This window comes from Pistacia vera, unplaced genomic scaffold (genome assembly GCF_008641045.1).
Source record: "Pistacia vera cultivar Batoury unplaced genomic scaffold, PisVer_v2 Contig645, whole genome shotgun sequence".
Taxonomy (NCBI): Eukaryota; Viridiplantae; Streptophyta; class Magnoliopsida; order Sapindales; family Anacardiaceae; genus Pistacia; species Pistacia vera.
This window is the reverse complement of record NW_022196496.1, coordinates 609,518-624,892: the sequence shown is the minus strand read 5'-3', so window position 1 is coordinate 624,892 and position 15,375 is coordinate 609,518. Positions and strand designations below refer to the sequence as shown.

The window sequence follows — 15,375 nt, the reverse complement described above, 5'->3', positions numbered from 1 at the left end:
TTGCTAACTAAAACAATTAATTATGTTTGACTATTCAATGTGGAGCTGGAAGCCAATAAAGCTACTGAAGTATGGTTGGGTTGGAGTGAAGTTGCTGAAATATGCTTGAGCTGGAATGCTTCAATACTTCTTCTAGGATTAGGATGGTGTTGGGTTGATGAATTTAGTAAACATTAGTACTACACTTACAAACATTTTTCATTAACTTTATCTTACAAACACGATATGTCAACTCGTAATGAATTCCACTTACCTAACAATAGATTATGTCTATTCAAATGCAAGTTGATGTTTGTGAAAAATATTTATCATTCTATATTTACTCGTTAGTAAAAATCAACCCCCTTGTAATAAGTTTTATTTCATTTATTGCTATAAGAAAATATATAATTATTCCTTGTACTGTGTGACTTATGGGGAGCCACTAGCCAGCAAACCCTTCCCCTGAAATTAGGGGATACTTTGAGATAAACCTCCAGTTGCCAGTATGCTATAACATTTCTCTTCAGTTTCTGGGTTGAATCCAATCCACCGACCGGAATAGAGAAGGAAGCATGTGGAAGCTGAGTCAGCCGTCAGTTTCCTCGATGAAGTTACCATTCATTTTCTCGGCCATTCTTAGCCCATAACAAAAGTTGAAAACAAAAAAAAATTTATATTGAAGATATTTAAGAACACGCCTCCTAATTGTTTGTCTTTGTTATCAATAGCATACGTATACAATGGATTAGAATCTTGCGAAATCTGTGGAACTGGGTGGGCAGAAGTAGTTTAGAGGAGTTTGCTCTTTGTGACTGTTAGTTGGGTCTAACATTCAAAGTTGAGAATTGAGGTTGACCTGTGGATAAGTTATCTGCTGAGCCTGAGAAGAATCATGCAACTTGTTCAGAGCCGGCCAATTCTCACACCCTTAGATAAGGAGGGAGATTCCCTAGGATCCCATTAAATATTCATTCAATTATCTCTATTTACAAAACGTCACACCTTATCTATTCAAACCTCTTCTTTTACTTCCAATAATTCTAAATCCTCAACTCAATAGGAACAATTCCTGCCCATACCCATACCATTGTTTTTCTATCCAATTCCACAGTGCAACTCTTCAAACTTTGTAAAATCAAGAAAGTTAATCTCTAGAATCCATCCACTGAAGTTGGTGTATTGAATTGTTTATGACGCCCACACGATTACTGATTCATTTTCTAGCAGGCAATTATGAATCGCTACTCGCAACTGTAAGGGAACTCGAAATTCTAAATTTAGCAGACAGATATTCATCTCCTTTCCATGATAATAGATTGCACTGAATCGGAGGCAGAGATCCAAATCTAATTCACGTATTGAGCCCACTACTGTGAATATTCTATAGCAATTCATCAATCAAATTTATCTCAGACGAGCACATGCATTTCTGATACAAAACCGTCTTTGCTTTTTTGAAATCAATTTTACCTTTTTCATATTCTTCTTATTGGACCAAAACTTTTTTTATCTGGTGGGCGGTAGCACGAACTTCGAGTTTGACTAGCGGGTGTGAGGCCAAACCCCCAGGCCCAGCTCTAAGGAACCCAAAAACACATCACAAGTGGCAAAATCCCATTTGTTGAAACCCTGAAAACGATGACTTTCCTCTGCTCTCCCATTCCTCATAATTGAATTACTTCACTAATTACTAATTACCATGCCCGAAGGATCCGTCTTGTTCTTGTATTTCCACAAAGCCTCACCGTATCTAGACCTCTTGTCCTATATTATTCATATCCAGTGGTGTAAAATTAAAACTTTATTTTTTTTAATGGTCTTAAATCCTTATACACATGTCACATTTTTACATTTTACCTTCAATCATTCAACAAACTCTTTGATTATTAAATCATTTTATTTTTCTTTATAAACTCATCAAACTTTCTCCTCCTCTCCACCATCCTCTTCATTCTCTCATCTGTTGAAGAACAAAATGGCCCTTTACAAATCTTCTCCAAGCACATCAACCATGTTTCTAGCTATCTCCAGTCTCCTCTTCCTCTTCTTCACCTTCACATCCGCCACAGACATGTCCATCATAACCTACGACAACAAGCATGAGCAGTCAAACTGGAGAAGCGACGATGAGGTGATGAGCATCTATCAGTCATGGCTCGCCAAGCATGGAAAAGCTTACAACGGGATAGGAGAGAACGAGAGGAGGCTTCAAATATTCAAAGATAACTTGAGATTCATTGATGAACACAACTCACAAAAACGCACGTACAAGGTGGGTTTGAACAGGTTTGCCGATTTAACAAACGAAGAATACCGTGCCATTTATTTGGGTACCAAGAGTGATGCTAAGCGTAGAGTCATGAAGGCTAAAGTTGCCAGTCAAAGGTACGCTTTTAAGGCAGGTGAAACTTTGCCGGAATCTGTAGATTGGAGAGAACAGGGTGCAGTTAGCCCCATCAAAGATCAAGGAAGTTGTGGTATATATTCTTATCTTTCTCAACAAGTTATTTATTTTTCTTTAATTTTCAAAATATTAGATTGCCTTTTTTTCAGAAAAAGAAATTATGGATGATGGACACCAATTTAAATTATTGAATAAAATGAACAAAATTCTTTTTTCTTTTTTTTTTTTTAATAATATTGTTGAACAAGTGTTTGTGGGCGGCAGAATGGTAGTTAATACTAGAATGGCAGGTTTAGACTTTCGGTTGGAATCCACGTGGGTTTCTATTCAACTTTCTTACAGGTCACCACTTTTAGTTTAGGATTAAATCCATCGGTGCCCTTCATGTTTGCAAAATTAATATGTGGTCCAAAAGTTTAGGGTATTATACATCTACCCACTTGATCATATTGTCAAATTTGCAAATTTGAGGGGTACCGCACGTCAATTCAAATTTGGGCTCTGGCCCATCCAAATATGAGTTTGACCTAAACTGGACATTTTCTCAATCTCTTGTGCGTTTTGGATTAGACTTGCCTATTCCTGCACCACAGCCCACTGATTTAACTTGCCAATCTGTAGAAATTAAAAACACCACACATGTTTTTATTGACCATAAATGTTGTTGATGTGGTGAGCAGGAAGTTGCTGGGCATTCTCAACAGTAGCAGCAGTAGAAGGAATAAACAAGATAGTGACTGGGGAGCTAATCTCCCTGTCAGAACAAGAACTTGTAGACTGTGACAAAGCATACAACGCAGGATGCAATGGAGGTCTCATGGACTACGCCTTCCAGTTCATCATCGACAATGGTGGCATGGACACTGAACAAGACTATCCTTACCTTGGCTATGACACCAAATGCGACTCTGTCCGGGTTTGTACTATGCTTTCAACTAAAATTGTTACAACTATTTTTACTTTCTCTAATTGGTATTAATCTTCAATGAATTTTTCATTCTTGCAGGAGAATGCCAAGGTTGTTAGCATTGATGGGTACGAGGATGTACTTCCTTTCGATGAGAAGTCCTTGAAAAAGGCTGTGGCACATCAACCTGTTAGTGTTGCCATTGAAGCTAGTGGCATGGCTTTCCAACTCTACGACTCTGTAAGCTAACCATTCTTTCCTTTTTTTTTTATGAAAGATTTCTTTAGAGAGAAAATGCAACTGAGTCATTCCCTTTTGATTTTAACAGGGTGTGTTCACTGGAGAGTGTGGATCAGCACTAGACCACGGTGTCGTGGTAGTTGGATATGGCACAGAGAATGGAGAGGATTACTGGCTTGTGAGGAATTCATGGGGCACTGACTGGGGTGAGAGTGGATACATAAAATTGCAGCGTAATATAGTGGAAACATATACCGGCAAATGTGGTATTGCAATGGAGGCTTCTTATCCTGTCAAGAATAGCTCAAATCCAGCTAAGCCTTACTGGGCTAATGAAGCCGCTGAGGGAAAGATCAGCAGTGCTTGAAAGTCTTTATGGCTGATCGATATGAACCAGGAAAAAAGACAAAAGTGATAAAAGTTGCAAATAAAAGTATGCTTAATTAAGTTAATAGTTTCCTCTTGGTTGATTCTAATTCATGCCCTTTAATCCTTCTTGGTCTAAGTTGAGCTGATGAGTAGAGCAGGCCATTGATGTTTATCTGGTGATATTTGTTGTACATAGCTTCTCAATTGTCAACCGCGCCCAAAAAGACTCATATTGTTGTGATAATCTATCTATTCAATTGTCATTTCCTTTCAAATTTGTTTATCTCTTTTTATTGTGCTTTCTTATAGTTTTTTTCATTTTTCTTTTCATTATGTGTAACAACCACAAAATTGTATAACTTATTCTAAAAAACGACTTGTAAGAAGAGGGAGCCCATGTGGTTATTAACCATCAGCAGGTGAGTCTTTAATGGGACCTTGTTCTTAGCCGTCTGGTTTTCTTCTTATCAATTAGGTTATTTTGATGTGGTCATGATCGTCTCGCTGACTACAGGCATGAATGAAAGGAAATGACATCTTTTATACTTAACATATTTTACAAGGTGGTTGCTAAAGTCAGCTTCACAACCAACGAAGGAAGCAAATTAAGGTGTAAGATAAAAGCTACAAATTATGTACACTCAATAAACTCTCAATACTCTGATGGTCTCTTTGTACTGGTTTCCTCTTGAGGAAGATCATATGTTATTAAAATTAGAAGTCTTTCTCATTGAAACTTTTTATAGTTCACAAAGATGAGTACAACTTTGAGAAGATCATTTTAATACGTCATTGAAATTTCAACCAATCAAATGTTGAATTATTTATCTATCATTTTTCTTTTGAAAATCACAGGGTAGATTAGAAGGGACTTAATCAAATACATGTATCTTACTGATGATAGATTCAAAGTTAAAACACTTTATCTTATTCCGTAGCATGGTAAAACAGAGAAGGGACCTCTCCCCTTATGGTTGGATAACAAACTCTTTAGTTATTGAGGTTGGCTAAACCCAATGGGTCTTGTGTTCGAGTCGTAGGGGGTTTCGTGGTGGGTTGGATACCTCGTATACCTAAAAAAAACAGAGAAAGGCTACCATCTTATATTATTTAGTTGCCGAAACAGAACTCACATGATATGTTGTTGTTTCATTTTGCACATGCGAAAAAGAAGCCCAATTTTTTATGCGGCTTGCCACACCATCAATTAGATCACACTTTTGTGATTAAGATATTATAAAGATAAGAGTATTGAACACTTTTATAAATTTGCGTTATCTGCCTTTCAATTTGCGGAACTCTAGATACACTCATCTTTTGGAGCTCTACATTGGTTAAGTGGGAAAAAGTTTGCATAACATAATTTAAAAATTACACGTTAAAGCTAAGAACTAAACATCTCAGCTAAAAGTAATGTAAAATTAATGGATATTCAAAGCCAAGGGGGTCCATGCAAGCAAGCAACATAATTGGTTTTGGTCAATGAATAATAAATAATGCATACTCCACACCTTTTAATATCTTTTAATTTGAGCAACAACTATACCATTTTGGGGTCTGTTTTGCTTTTGAGGAATAAAAAACTGTGTTGTGTTTCTGCTTCTTGTGTGGCATGCCCGATCACATCTATCTAATTCAGGACCAATAATGGTGGCTGTGTTCAACAAAGAGCTCTTAAGTTGGTATCTCATTACCCTGAAGCTCAGAGAAACAGTAGAATCTGGAATTCCAAGAACGTCTGATTCGAATGGATTGCTTGAATTGCCAGAACAAAGTCAAGAACAGCAGCAGAAACAAGAGCAGACACCATCAGAAAGCCTGAACATTGTGATCGAAGATGATGGTGATGAAAACTCTGAGGATGAATGGGTGATATCCATAAAAGAAAAACTTGAACAAGCTCACCAAGATGATGAAGAAGGTTCATGGGAAAAGTTGAGCATATACAAAGTCCCACAACACCTAAGAGAAGGAGATGACAGAGCCTATATTCCCCAGATGGTGTCCTTGGGGCCTTATCACCATGGCAAGAGACGTCTACGCCAAATGGATCGCCATAAGTGGCGTTCTCTTCACCATGTCCTCAAGCGTTCTAATCAGGATATAAAGATTTATCTTGATGCTATGAAAGAACTCGAAGAAAGAGTTCGCGCTTGTTATGAAGGGCCTATTAGTCTTAGCAGCAATGAATTTGTTGAAATGTTGGTTCTTGATGGATGTTTTGTACTTGAGCTCTTTAGAGGAGCTGCTGAGGGATTTAAGCAACTTGGTTACCCACGCAATGATCCTATCTTTGCTATGCGTGGATCTATGCATTCAATTCAAAGAGACATGATTATGTTAGAGAATCAGCTTCCACTTTTCATACTTGATCGATTGCTTGGACTTCAAATTGGTTATCCAGAGCAGAAAGGACTTGTTGCGAAGCTAGCACTCAGATTCTTCGACCCATTAACGCCAACTGATGAGCCATTAACAAAAGGTGACATAAGCAAACTGGAGTCGTCGCTTGGATATACAAACACCTTTGATCCTTTATCAGATCAAGGTGGCCTTCATTGTCTTGATGTTTTTCGAAGAGGCCTCTTGTGCTCAGGCCCTCAACCTGTACCCCCAAAGGCTTGGATCAAACGATGGTCGCATGCAAATCGAGTTGCAGATAAAAGAAGGCAACAATTGATACATTGCGTTACAGAACTGACAGAATCTGGTGTCAAATTCAGGAAAAGGAAGACTGATCGCTTCTGGGACATAAAATTCAAGAACGGGATTCTAAGTATTCCCAGGCTTTTTATTCATGATGGTACAAAGTCACTTTTCCTCAACCTCATTGCATTTGAGCAGTGTCATCTTGATTGCAGCAATGACATTACATCATACGTTATCTTCATGGACAATCTAATCAACTCTCCCGAGGATGTAGGATACCTACATTACTGTGGCATTATCGAACACTGGCTAGGTAGTGATGCTGAAGTTGCAGATCTCTTCAACCGCCTTTGTGAAGAGGTTGTTTTTGATATCAATGATAGCTATCTTTCCCGGTTGTCAGAATATGTAAACCAATATTACAACCACAGATGGAATGCCTGGCGTGCAAGTCTCAGACATAACTACTTCAACAATCCCTGGGCCATCATCTCATTTGTTGCTGCTGTTGTGTTGTTACTGCTTACTTTTGCTCAGACCTTCTACGGAATTTATGGCTATTACAGGCCACCTTCTTGAATTTGGTATGCCCCTTTTCTTAAAACTTCTTTTTTGAGTTTGAAAAGAGTTTTTTGACACTTAAATGACTTCAATTTTATACCCAGATTTTTTTCTTCCATTCATTGTGCAAGGTTACACAGCGTCTAGCCTACAGGCGATCGATTGATTCAATGTATTTGTATAAGTCTGCTTCAATGACATTTATTGATGATTTGATATCTATGTTCAGTTTTAATTGTTTTGTTCTTAAACTTATACAACGCTTCACGTGCTATTCTTCCTCATAAGATACATTTCTTGCAAAACTACGTGATAATCGGTGAGCTAATATATTAGCATTTTGACCTGGTTCCAAACCCACTTAAACATGCATATAGCCAATATAATACTCCAGCCTCCGACATCATTTTCTTGCGTCAAATGCAATTTTTCGTTTTCTTTAAAGTCATTGCAGACCAAGAAAACATAGCAAATGCTTGCTACGGGCTCTTGCCAAATTATCAGCACGAAGAAATCTACAATCTCACCAGTAATCCTTTAAAAAAAATCCATGACTAAACACCAAAAAACTTTCATGTAGTGAACACATCCGGTGACAACAGAGTGACCCCTTTAAAAATTAAACTAGGTTTTACAGCTTTTATATAATTGTATAGAACTTACTACTTCTGTCACATCAACAATTGGGCAAACAACATCCTACTCCTACAGCTCGAGAGACCTTTGGTGTTTATTTTGGGTAAAACATACTTAAAGGCGAAAATGGCAGTTTGAACTTAACTTAAAAGATGTCATTCCCCTCTCTAAAGCACAAGTTACTGGATCAATGTCAAAGCAACTACAGATATAGCATGTACCTTCTATACAAAAGGATTGTTTATGGAAAGAAAATACAAAATAAAAAGAAAGAAATTGGCAACGGCTTTAATTCCCTAATCTAAATTTTCTACCAGGGCATTTGAAAGCTTGCCAAGTAAAAATCTAGGAAGAGAACTATCATCCAGTGTGCCAAAACTGGTCCTTGATTATGACCACCACATCCTTTAACTGCTTCTGCTGTCAACTAGAGAATGCCAAAAAATGATAAATAGTAATAATCATAATAATAATAAATTAGGCCACCTATGCGCAGGCTCCAAGAGGAGCATACATAGTTGATAGTTCCCACTACCTGTTGACCTTAGTCCTTGGGAAGGCTAATGGTGTCACTTGAGGATGCCCTCTTTCCATATCGCTGTTGGAAATTATAACAAAACAAACATTAATTCACAAATGAAAAAGTACTTGACTAATAAATAGCAGGGAAACATACAAAATATTCTAATTGCAATCGAAATGCGGGATTAATTTTAGAATACCTGTTTTCCAAAAGAGAACGGAACATATCTGTACTTGATCATGTGCATGATTTGTCTCCGCATAGTGAGAGTGAATAGCATCACCCAGTAGAAAAGGAGTATAGGCCAAAAGACAGGTACATCGAACACACTAAAGAATGTCATCAAAAAACCAATGCAGAAGGACTTCGTGATACAGTACCTTGAAGGAGAAAAACAGAGAAACTTCAATAGTATATTCAACCAGCAAAAGAACTAGCATAGAACAGTTTGTAAATATAAATGGAATAAAAGTTTCAATAGTAGGAAAGCCATAAAATCAAGGATAAAGGCTTCCATCGTAAAATAAGTAAATTCATAAGAAAAAGTATTCTAAATCATGTAACTCCCTATAAGCAGCATCAGACTGAATATTGACTCAGACCAACAAAATTATATCATAAAACATTATTCTTCATGCAAAAACCGGCCCAACATTGGCATAATTAGTCCAAATGCCTTGCAACACACAAATGGAAGTAAAGAGACACTCGAATCATTAATTCCTTGACCAAGTCACATTACTCACGTATTGTCTCCACAGCCACCTCTGCCGCATTCAAACTAAATCAGATAATACCCCATCTCAAAATTCATTTAATGCATCATAATTTTTAGCCTCAATAAGCTTCTAATCACATTGTTTGTTACTAATCCAAATTTTACAATAGGCATGAGGATTAAAAAAAAACTCCCTGATACAAATTTCTGTCACTCTTTGGAAATCCCCACATATTTCACCTATTAAGTTACTCAACAAGTAAAACTTTTCAAGCATTAGCATAAAACATTTTCTAGCAGTCTAGAAATTTCACAACACCTGCCACGATCTCTTTGTTTTTTGCTGTCTGGCTCTCAATCTAAATTAATTGATGCCTTCCTCTTTGATATCATAAAATTACAAGCATCTGCTCCCCACAAATAAAAAATAAAAGCAAAAAGCACATTGATTTGAAATCTGGAAAACATTCTCCTTTCCGAAACAGAAATAAATACATAAATGTTAAGAAATGCATTTGATTGGTGTGCTTTCAACAGAAATAAATAAATAAATGTTAAGAAATGCATTTGATTGGTGTGCTTTCAAAAGCAGTTTTCAAATATTATTTCAAAATCCAGATAAATATCTGAAAACAACGAGAAACTCATTTCTAGATTGTGTCCAGAATTCCAAATTATAATCTACTATCGAAAAATAGTTCTCGAAATACTAACTAAACCTTCATTAGTTTCTCCCCAACTTTTAAGCAATCCAATAAAATCATCATTTCATGAAGAACAGGCAGCTGCTTCTCTATGATCAGGAAATAATTAAGAGTTTGCCACTCATCATAACATCCGCACTTCAAGCAATCATCAATTCCAATACAATATTTGGCTTCATTATGCCAAATTAGTCCAGTAAAAAACAAAAACCCTAGACTTATAAATGAAAAAAGTCAAACGTACCAGAATTTGAACTCAGGCAAGCGGCGAACGAAGGGCCTGAACTCGTCCGATTCACGGGTGGGGAGAGTGGGTCCGTGTCCGTCGCTAATCTCGGGGTCGATCTGCGGCGAGAGAAAGCCCATTAATAGATTGAGCATGTAGATTCCAAGACCGTAGGTGATGATGTAGAAGCCTTGAACAAGGTAGACGCGTAAGGCGTAGATGAAGACCACAGCTAAGCAGGCCAACCAACGGTAGAGGATGTGTGGTACCGCCTTGTCCAGTAAGTGTTGGTACCGCTGCGATACATTGAATCTCCATCTAGATATAACTGCCATTGGAGATGATGATGAGAGATGATCGTCTGCGGCGACGGGACCAGCGGTCGATACGGATTCCATTGGAGCCCACTGGTGGAAATTTATTTTTATTTTATTTTATTTTTTGGGGGTAAATATTTTAAAGATTTTTGTTTCAGAAAAGAAATACGTGAGGATTTAGTTATAGGAGTGAGTTAACTAAAATTGGATCGAGAGAGAGAAAGAGAGTAAGAGGTGGGCAGATGCGATCAGAATCAAAGGTAATACGCTATTGAAGAATGGAGGGGGAGAGGGACAGACGCCTTAGGTCTCACGGCTCCGTACACCGGTTCGGTTAAACCGGATTAAAAGATCCTTTTATCATCAGTAAAACCTAAGTGTGTTTGGATTATTGTTTTTATCTATATTCCCTATCCTATTCTTCAAATATTAGTTGGCACGTTATTTTCAAAATATTAGTCTATTTTTTAATTACTTTTAGACCCTATAAATTTATTAATCTCATAAATACCTCCAGAAAAAAGTTTAAAAATTAACAGAAACACCCTCACCCACAATACTTGCCAGATTCCAACAACCACCACCGGTCGTAGCTGGAATCTGTTACAACAGTAACACGACCACCAGAAATGACCGGTAATGGCCAGATCTGGCCTTTTTCGACCAGATCTAGCCGTCAGTGATGGACAAAAAATGGCCATCGTTGACAGACAACGACAACCATATCTTTGGCCGTTGCTGACGGCCAAAGTTGGCCTTTTTCGGCCGTCGAAGGCCACATCCGGCCTAGATCTAGACTTTTCCGACCAGATCCGTGGTGAATATGGTCGAAAAATGCCATATCGATCGAATACCCACCAGATCCAACAAGATTTTGTGGTTATCCAATTTTCCGGCTAGATTCCGGCAATGGTGGCCAGAATCTAGCACTTTGGGTGTTAGGGGTGTTTTTGTCATTTTCTAATATTTTAATATATTGGGGTGTTTATTAAATTAGCAAACCTTGGGGGCTTTTTCATAAATTTTTAAATTTTATCTCGTAATACTCCCCTATTCAACTATCCAATACTATCCCCAAAATCCTACCTAAAATAATAAACCAAATGCACCCTAAAATTTCCTATGTTTTCTCTCTTTTTTTAATGCAAATTTAGTTGGCATTTAGCAAGTTAATTTTGTTGATATTTCTTTGAATATTTAGTATCACTACATAAATATAAACGAAATCATCCTACATTAGTTTAGATATTTTAATTGATATTATTTTATTAAAATTAGTTTTAGTAATTTAATTAAAATATTCTTTCGCATTTTTTGTAATTGAATAACTAAAAATATTTTTAAGTCATACGAAATAGACCTTTTTTTTTCCTTTAATTTATCTTTGTCATATGATTAATAATTATAAATTGAATACCTATATAATATGCATGAATTTACTTATATATTATTAACATGGCTTTCAAACTCTAATTTGTTATACTCATCAATACTATCATCATAAATGAAAGCTTCCTATTTTCATAGATATTGATGTTCCCAAGTTTTCGCGAAACAGGAGTTAAGAAAGTATGAATTTTAATACTTAAAATGTAATTTATATTTATTTTCTTTATATATTATGTTAGAAGACACTGGACAAATGACTTGTAGTTTAGCCAACACCTAAATATGCTGATATATGTATCTGATTGTATTTCATTTCATTTCAATTTGTATTCTTTTCATTTCATTTGTATTTACACTTTACAGATGTCATAAGGATATTAGAGTAAGTTGTTAGGCGGTTATACTGCTGGCTGTATATATTCTCCCTTTTCATTAATGAACAGTACACCTTTTGGGGATTCATTTCAGATCCTTCTTCTCCATCGATATTGCTCATCTGTTTCCTTGTTGCCCATATTTCCATTTCTGTGCTTTCTTGCATGGTATCAGAGCAACTGAAGAGCAACCCCGATGGCAAACGCAGAAACCCCACCCAACTCACCCCACTCCACCATCCCTTCCATTCCCAATTCGCCCATAGTTCAGAATCCTAATCCTCACCTAAACTCCAATACCCATCTCTCATACCTCAATTTCACATGTCCCTCTAACCCTTTTCGCCTTGATCACGGTGATAATCCAGCCATTACACTCGTTCCTGACCTTCTCACCTCTGATAATTATGCTACATGGTCTAGAGCCATGCGCCGTGCTCTTAGGGCCAAGAATAAACTCGGCTTCATTTCAGGTACCCTGCTGAAACCTACCTCTCCTACAGATCCATTATTTGATCTATGGGAGAGGTGCAATGATCTGACTGTTTCCTGGATCCAAAACTCCATTAGCCCTTCCCTCAAATCTTCTGTGGCCTTCGTCGATGATGCTAAGGAGCTTTGGCAAGACTTGTACGATCGTTTTTCCAAGCAAAACGGTCCCTGCATCTTTCAATTGAAGACGGATTTAGCCAATCTTCTAGAACGTGATTCTGTAAGTATTTATTTTGGTAAGTTGAAATCAGTTTGGGATGAACTGTCTATTTACGATCCATTTCCTTTATGCACTTGTGGTACTTTAAAAATTCTTATGGATCGTTATCAGAGGGATTGTGTTCTTCAGTTTCTGATGGGACTTAATGAATCATATTTTCCCATCAGAGACCAAATTATGTTGATGGATCCCCTTCCACCCATTACCAAGGTGTTTTCCCTAATCCAGCAACAAGAACGCCATTCTCAATTAACCTCTGTTATTCCTTCTTCAGAGACCATGGCCCTTGCTGTTAAGAAACCGTTCCCTTCATCCAAATACTCAACCAAACAAAACCCTAACCCCAAGAAGGATCGGCCATACTGCACTCACTGCAAGATTTCTGGCCACTCGATGGAAACCTGCTTTAAGCTTGGCAATGCTGTTGCTCCAGTCTGCTCCCACTGTAACCTCACTGGACATTCCGTTGAGAAATGCTACAAATTGAACAGCTATCCCCCGGGCCATAAGTTACACGCCAAGTAGTAGCCCCATTCTGTTATACTTGCCAATCAGGCCTCATATTCTGTTATTCCTGATGTGGATAATTCTAGTGATGACAGGGTTAATTTGACCAAGCATCAATACCAGTAGCTGCTGTCCTTGCTCCAACCAAAGGACTCTTCAATAGTAGCTTCTGTTCATCCTTCAAATATGTCTGGTGTATCTTCTTGTTTTTTTTCACACACACAGAGCACCTAACCTCATTGTTCTTCAAATTGGATTTTAGACACCGGTGCTACAGACCATATGGTCTACAGCCCTTCTTTTCTTACCATCGTTTCTTCCGCTGTTGCTTACTCCGTTAAGCTTCCTAATGGGAGTTTAGCTCCTATCACACATATTGGTCATGTTAAATTGACCAATACCATCATTTTAAGGGATGTTCTATGTGTCCCATCCTTCTCTTTCAATTTAATTTCTGCCACCAAGTTGACTCATAACCTAACTTGTTGCTTGATGTTTTTTTCTAAATACTGCTTTATATAGGACCTGCCATCTTGGAAAACGATTGGGAAGGGTGAGCTCAAGTATGGTTTATACCACTTCATATGTTCAGACGTCTCTCCTTCAGCCCTTACTCAATCCCTTTCATTTTATACACCTTTTACTGCACACACCTCTATGGTTCACAATGTTAATCAATCTATGGCATTTTCGCCTAGGCCATTTATCCATTTCTAGGTTAAGAATGATCTCTGATCCAATTATAAGCAAGCATGTTCCTACTATTAATGAAAATCCTTGTGTTGTTTGTCCACTTGCCAAGTTCCACAGATTATCTTTTCCACACAGTAAGCACACTTCTTCTAGGATTTTTGAATTAATCCATTGTGACCTATGGGGACCTCATTCCACTATTGCATATGATGGATCACGTTATTTCTTAACCATAGTGGATGATTTCTTTAGATCCACTTGGGTTTACTTACTTAATTCCAAAGCTGAAACTAAAACCTGCATTACTTCCTTCTACAATTTGGTGGAAACACAATTTGGACTCAAAATTAAAAGTGATAATGGTGCTGAGTTTTGCATGACCAATTTTTTCAATGAAAAAGGCATAATTCATCATAAGAGTTGTGTGCAAACCCCCCAACAAAATGGCATTGTTGAGAGGAAGCACCAACACTTACTAAATGTGGCTAGAGCATTGAGATTCCAATCCAACTTGCCTCTTACATATTGGAGTGACTGCATCCTTACAGCCACCTACATCATAAATCGGCTTCCCACCCCTATTTTACAAAATAAGACTCCTTTTGAGATCATTTTTAATAAGAAATCACAATTTGCTCACATGAAGGTTTTTGGCTCTTTATGCTTTGCAGCCACTCTCTTACATGCTAGAACAAAATTTGATCCTAGGGGCTGCAGGTGTGTTTTTCTAGGCTATCCTTTTGGTACAAAAGGATACAAATTATTGGATCCCTCAACACACACCATTTTCATTTCAAGAGATGTTATTTTTCATGAGTCCATTTTTCCTTTCCACCAAACATCACACTCATCTTCCTCTTCTTCACAATCATGTTCACCTTTTTACTTTACACCCATTTCTGACCCTCCTCCCACAGCCCCACTTTCCCCACCTTCCCCTCTTTATCCTGCAACATCTCCACCATCCCACACTACAATCCCATCCCCACCTCTCCCTCCTCCTTCCCCACCTTCACCCACCCCTCCAAATCATCCCCCACCTGCTCTCAAGAGGTCCACCAGACTTCGAACAGCTCCACAGTACCTTAAGGACTATCACTGCTCTCAAACCATGCTTGCGCCTCCTGCTCAATCCATTTCCAGGACTGCATCTGCTGTTAGTGGTAAGTCTTTTCCATTAAATAGTTGTTTATCTTATCATAAATTCAGTCCCATTTTTCAAGCTTTCACTACTTCCATTTCTGTCCAAACCGAACCCTACTCTTATAGACAAGCCTTGAAGGATCCTGGTTGGTGTAAGGCTATGGAAGCTGAGATTGAAGAACTAGAAAATAACCAGACCTGGACATTCACTGAATTACCTCCTGGAAAAGAAGCTATTGATTGTAAGTATGTTTACAAGATTAAATTTAAGTCTGATGGTAATGTTGAAAGACTTAAGGCTAGATTAGTAGCCAAAGGATA

General features: G+C 37.7%; 3 protein-coding genes across 3 annotated transcripts; 2 read left to right on the top strand and 1 right to left on the bottom strand.

The window, feature by feature from the left end:
* Positions 1–1,898: 1,898 nt before the first annotated feature.
* On the top strand, positions 1,899–4,188 carry LOC116111584 (cysteine proteinase COT44). Its single transcript, XM_031397747.1, has 4 exons — positions 1,899–2,459; positions 3,067–3,302; positions 3,393–3,533; positions 3,622–4,188. Exons 1-4 carry the CDS (start codon positions 1,958–1,960, stop codon positions 3,898–3,900), a joined length of 1,158 nt encoding a protein of 385 aa, XP_031253607.1. The 5' UTR covers positions 1,899–1,957; the 3' UTR covers positions 3,901–4,188.
* Positions 4,189–5,053: 865 nt separating this feature from the next.
* On the top strand, positions 5,054–7,337 carry LOC116111595 (UPF0481 protein At3g47200-like). Its single transcript, XM_031397758.1, has 2 exons — positions 5,054–7,135; positions 7,217–7,337. Exon 1 carries the CDS (start codon positions 5,550–5,552, stop codon positions 7,128–7,130), a length of 1,581 nt encoding a protein of 526 aa, XP_031253618.1. The 5' UTR covers positions 5,054–5,549; the 3' UTR covers positions 7,131–7,135; positions 7,217–7,337.
* Positions 7,338–7,877: 540 nt separating this feature from the next.
* On the bottom strand, positions 7,878–10,589 carry LOC116111602 (protein RER1C-like). The gene is made up of 4 exons (XM_031397766.1): positions 9,938–10,589; positions 8,471–8,651; positions 8,284–8,346; positions 7,878–8,175 (listed from the first exon to the last, which is right to left on the bottom strand). Exons 1-3 carry the CDS (start codon positions 10,315–10,317, stop codon positions 8,293–8,295), a joined length of 615 nt encoding a protein of 204 aa, XP_031253626.1. The 5' UTR covers positions 10,318–10,589; the 3' UTR covers positions 7,878–8,175; positions 8,284–8,292.
* Between the last annotated feature and the right edge of the window lie 4,786 nt (positions 10,590–15,375).

Excerpts from the sequence above, each read along its gene's own strand:
- LOC116111584 (XM_031397747.1), top strand. The coding sequence starts at position 1,958 with ATGGCCCTTTACAAATCTTCTCCAAGCACATCAACCATGTTTCTAGCT. Across the intron at positions 2,460-3,066 it reads CAAAGATCAAGGAAGTTGTG|GAAGTTGCTGGGCATTCTCA; the intron begins GTATATATTCTT and ends TGTGGTGAGCAG. Across the intron at positions 3,534-3,621 it reads CTTTCCAACTCTACGACTCT|GGTGTGTTCACTGGAGAGTG; the intron begins GTAAGCTAACCA and ends TGATTTTAACAG.
- LOC116111595 (XM_031397758.1), top strand. The coding sequence starts at position 5,550 with ATGGTGGCTGTGTTCAACAAAGAGCTCTTAAGTTGGTATCTCATTACC.
- LOC116111602 (XM_031397766.1), bottom strand. The coding sequence starts at position 10,317 with ATGGAATCCGTATCGACCGCTGGTCCCGTCGCCGCAGACGATCATCTC. Across the intron at positions 8,652-9,937 it reads TTGCCTGAGTTCAAATTCTG|GTACTGTATCACGAAGTCCT; the intron begins GTACGTTTGACT and ends TTCTCCTTCAAG. Across the intron at positions 8,347-8,470 it reads CGTTCTCTTTTGGAAAACAG|CGATATGGAAAGAGGGCATC; the intron begins GTATTCTAAAAT and ends AATTTCCAACAG.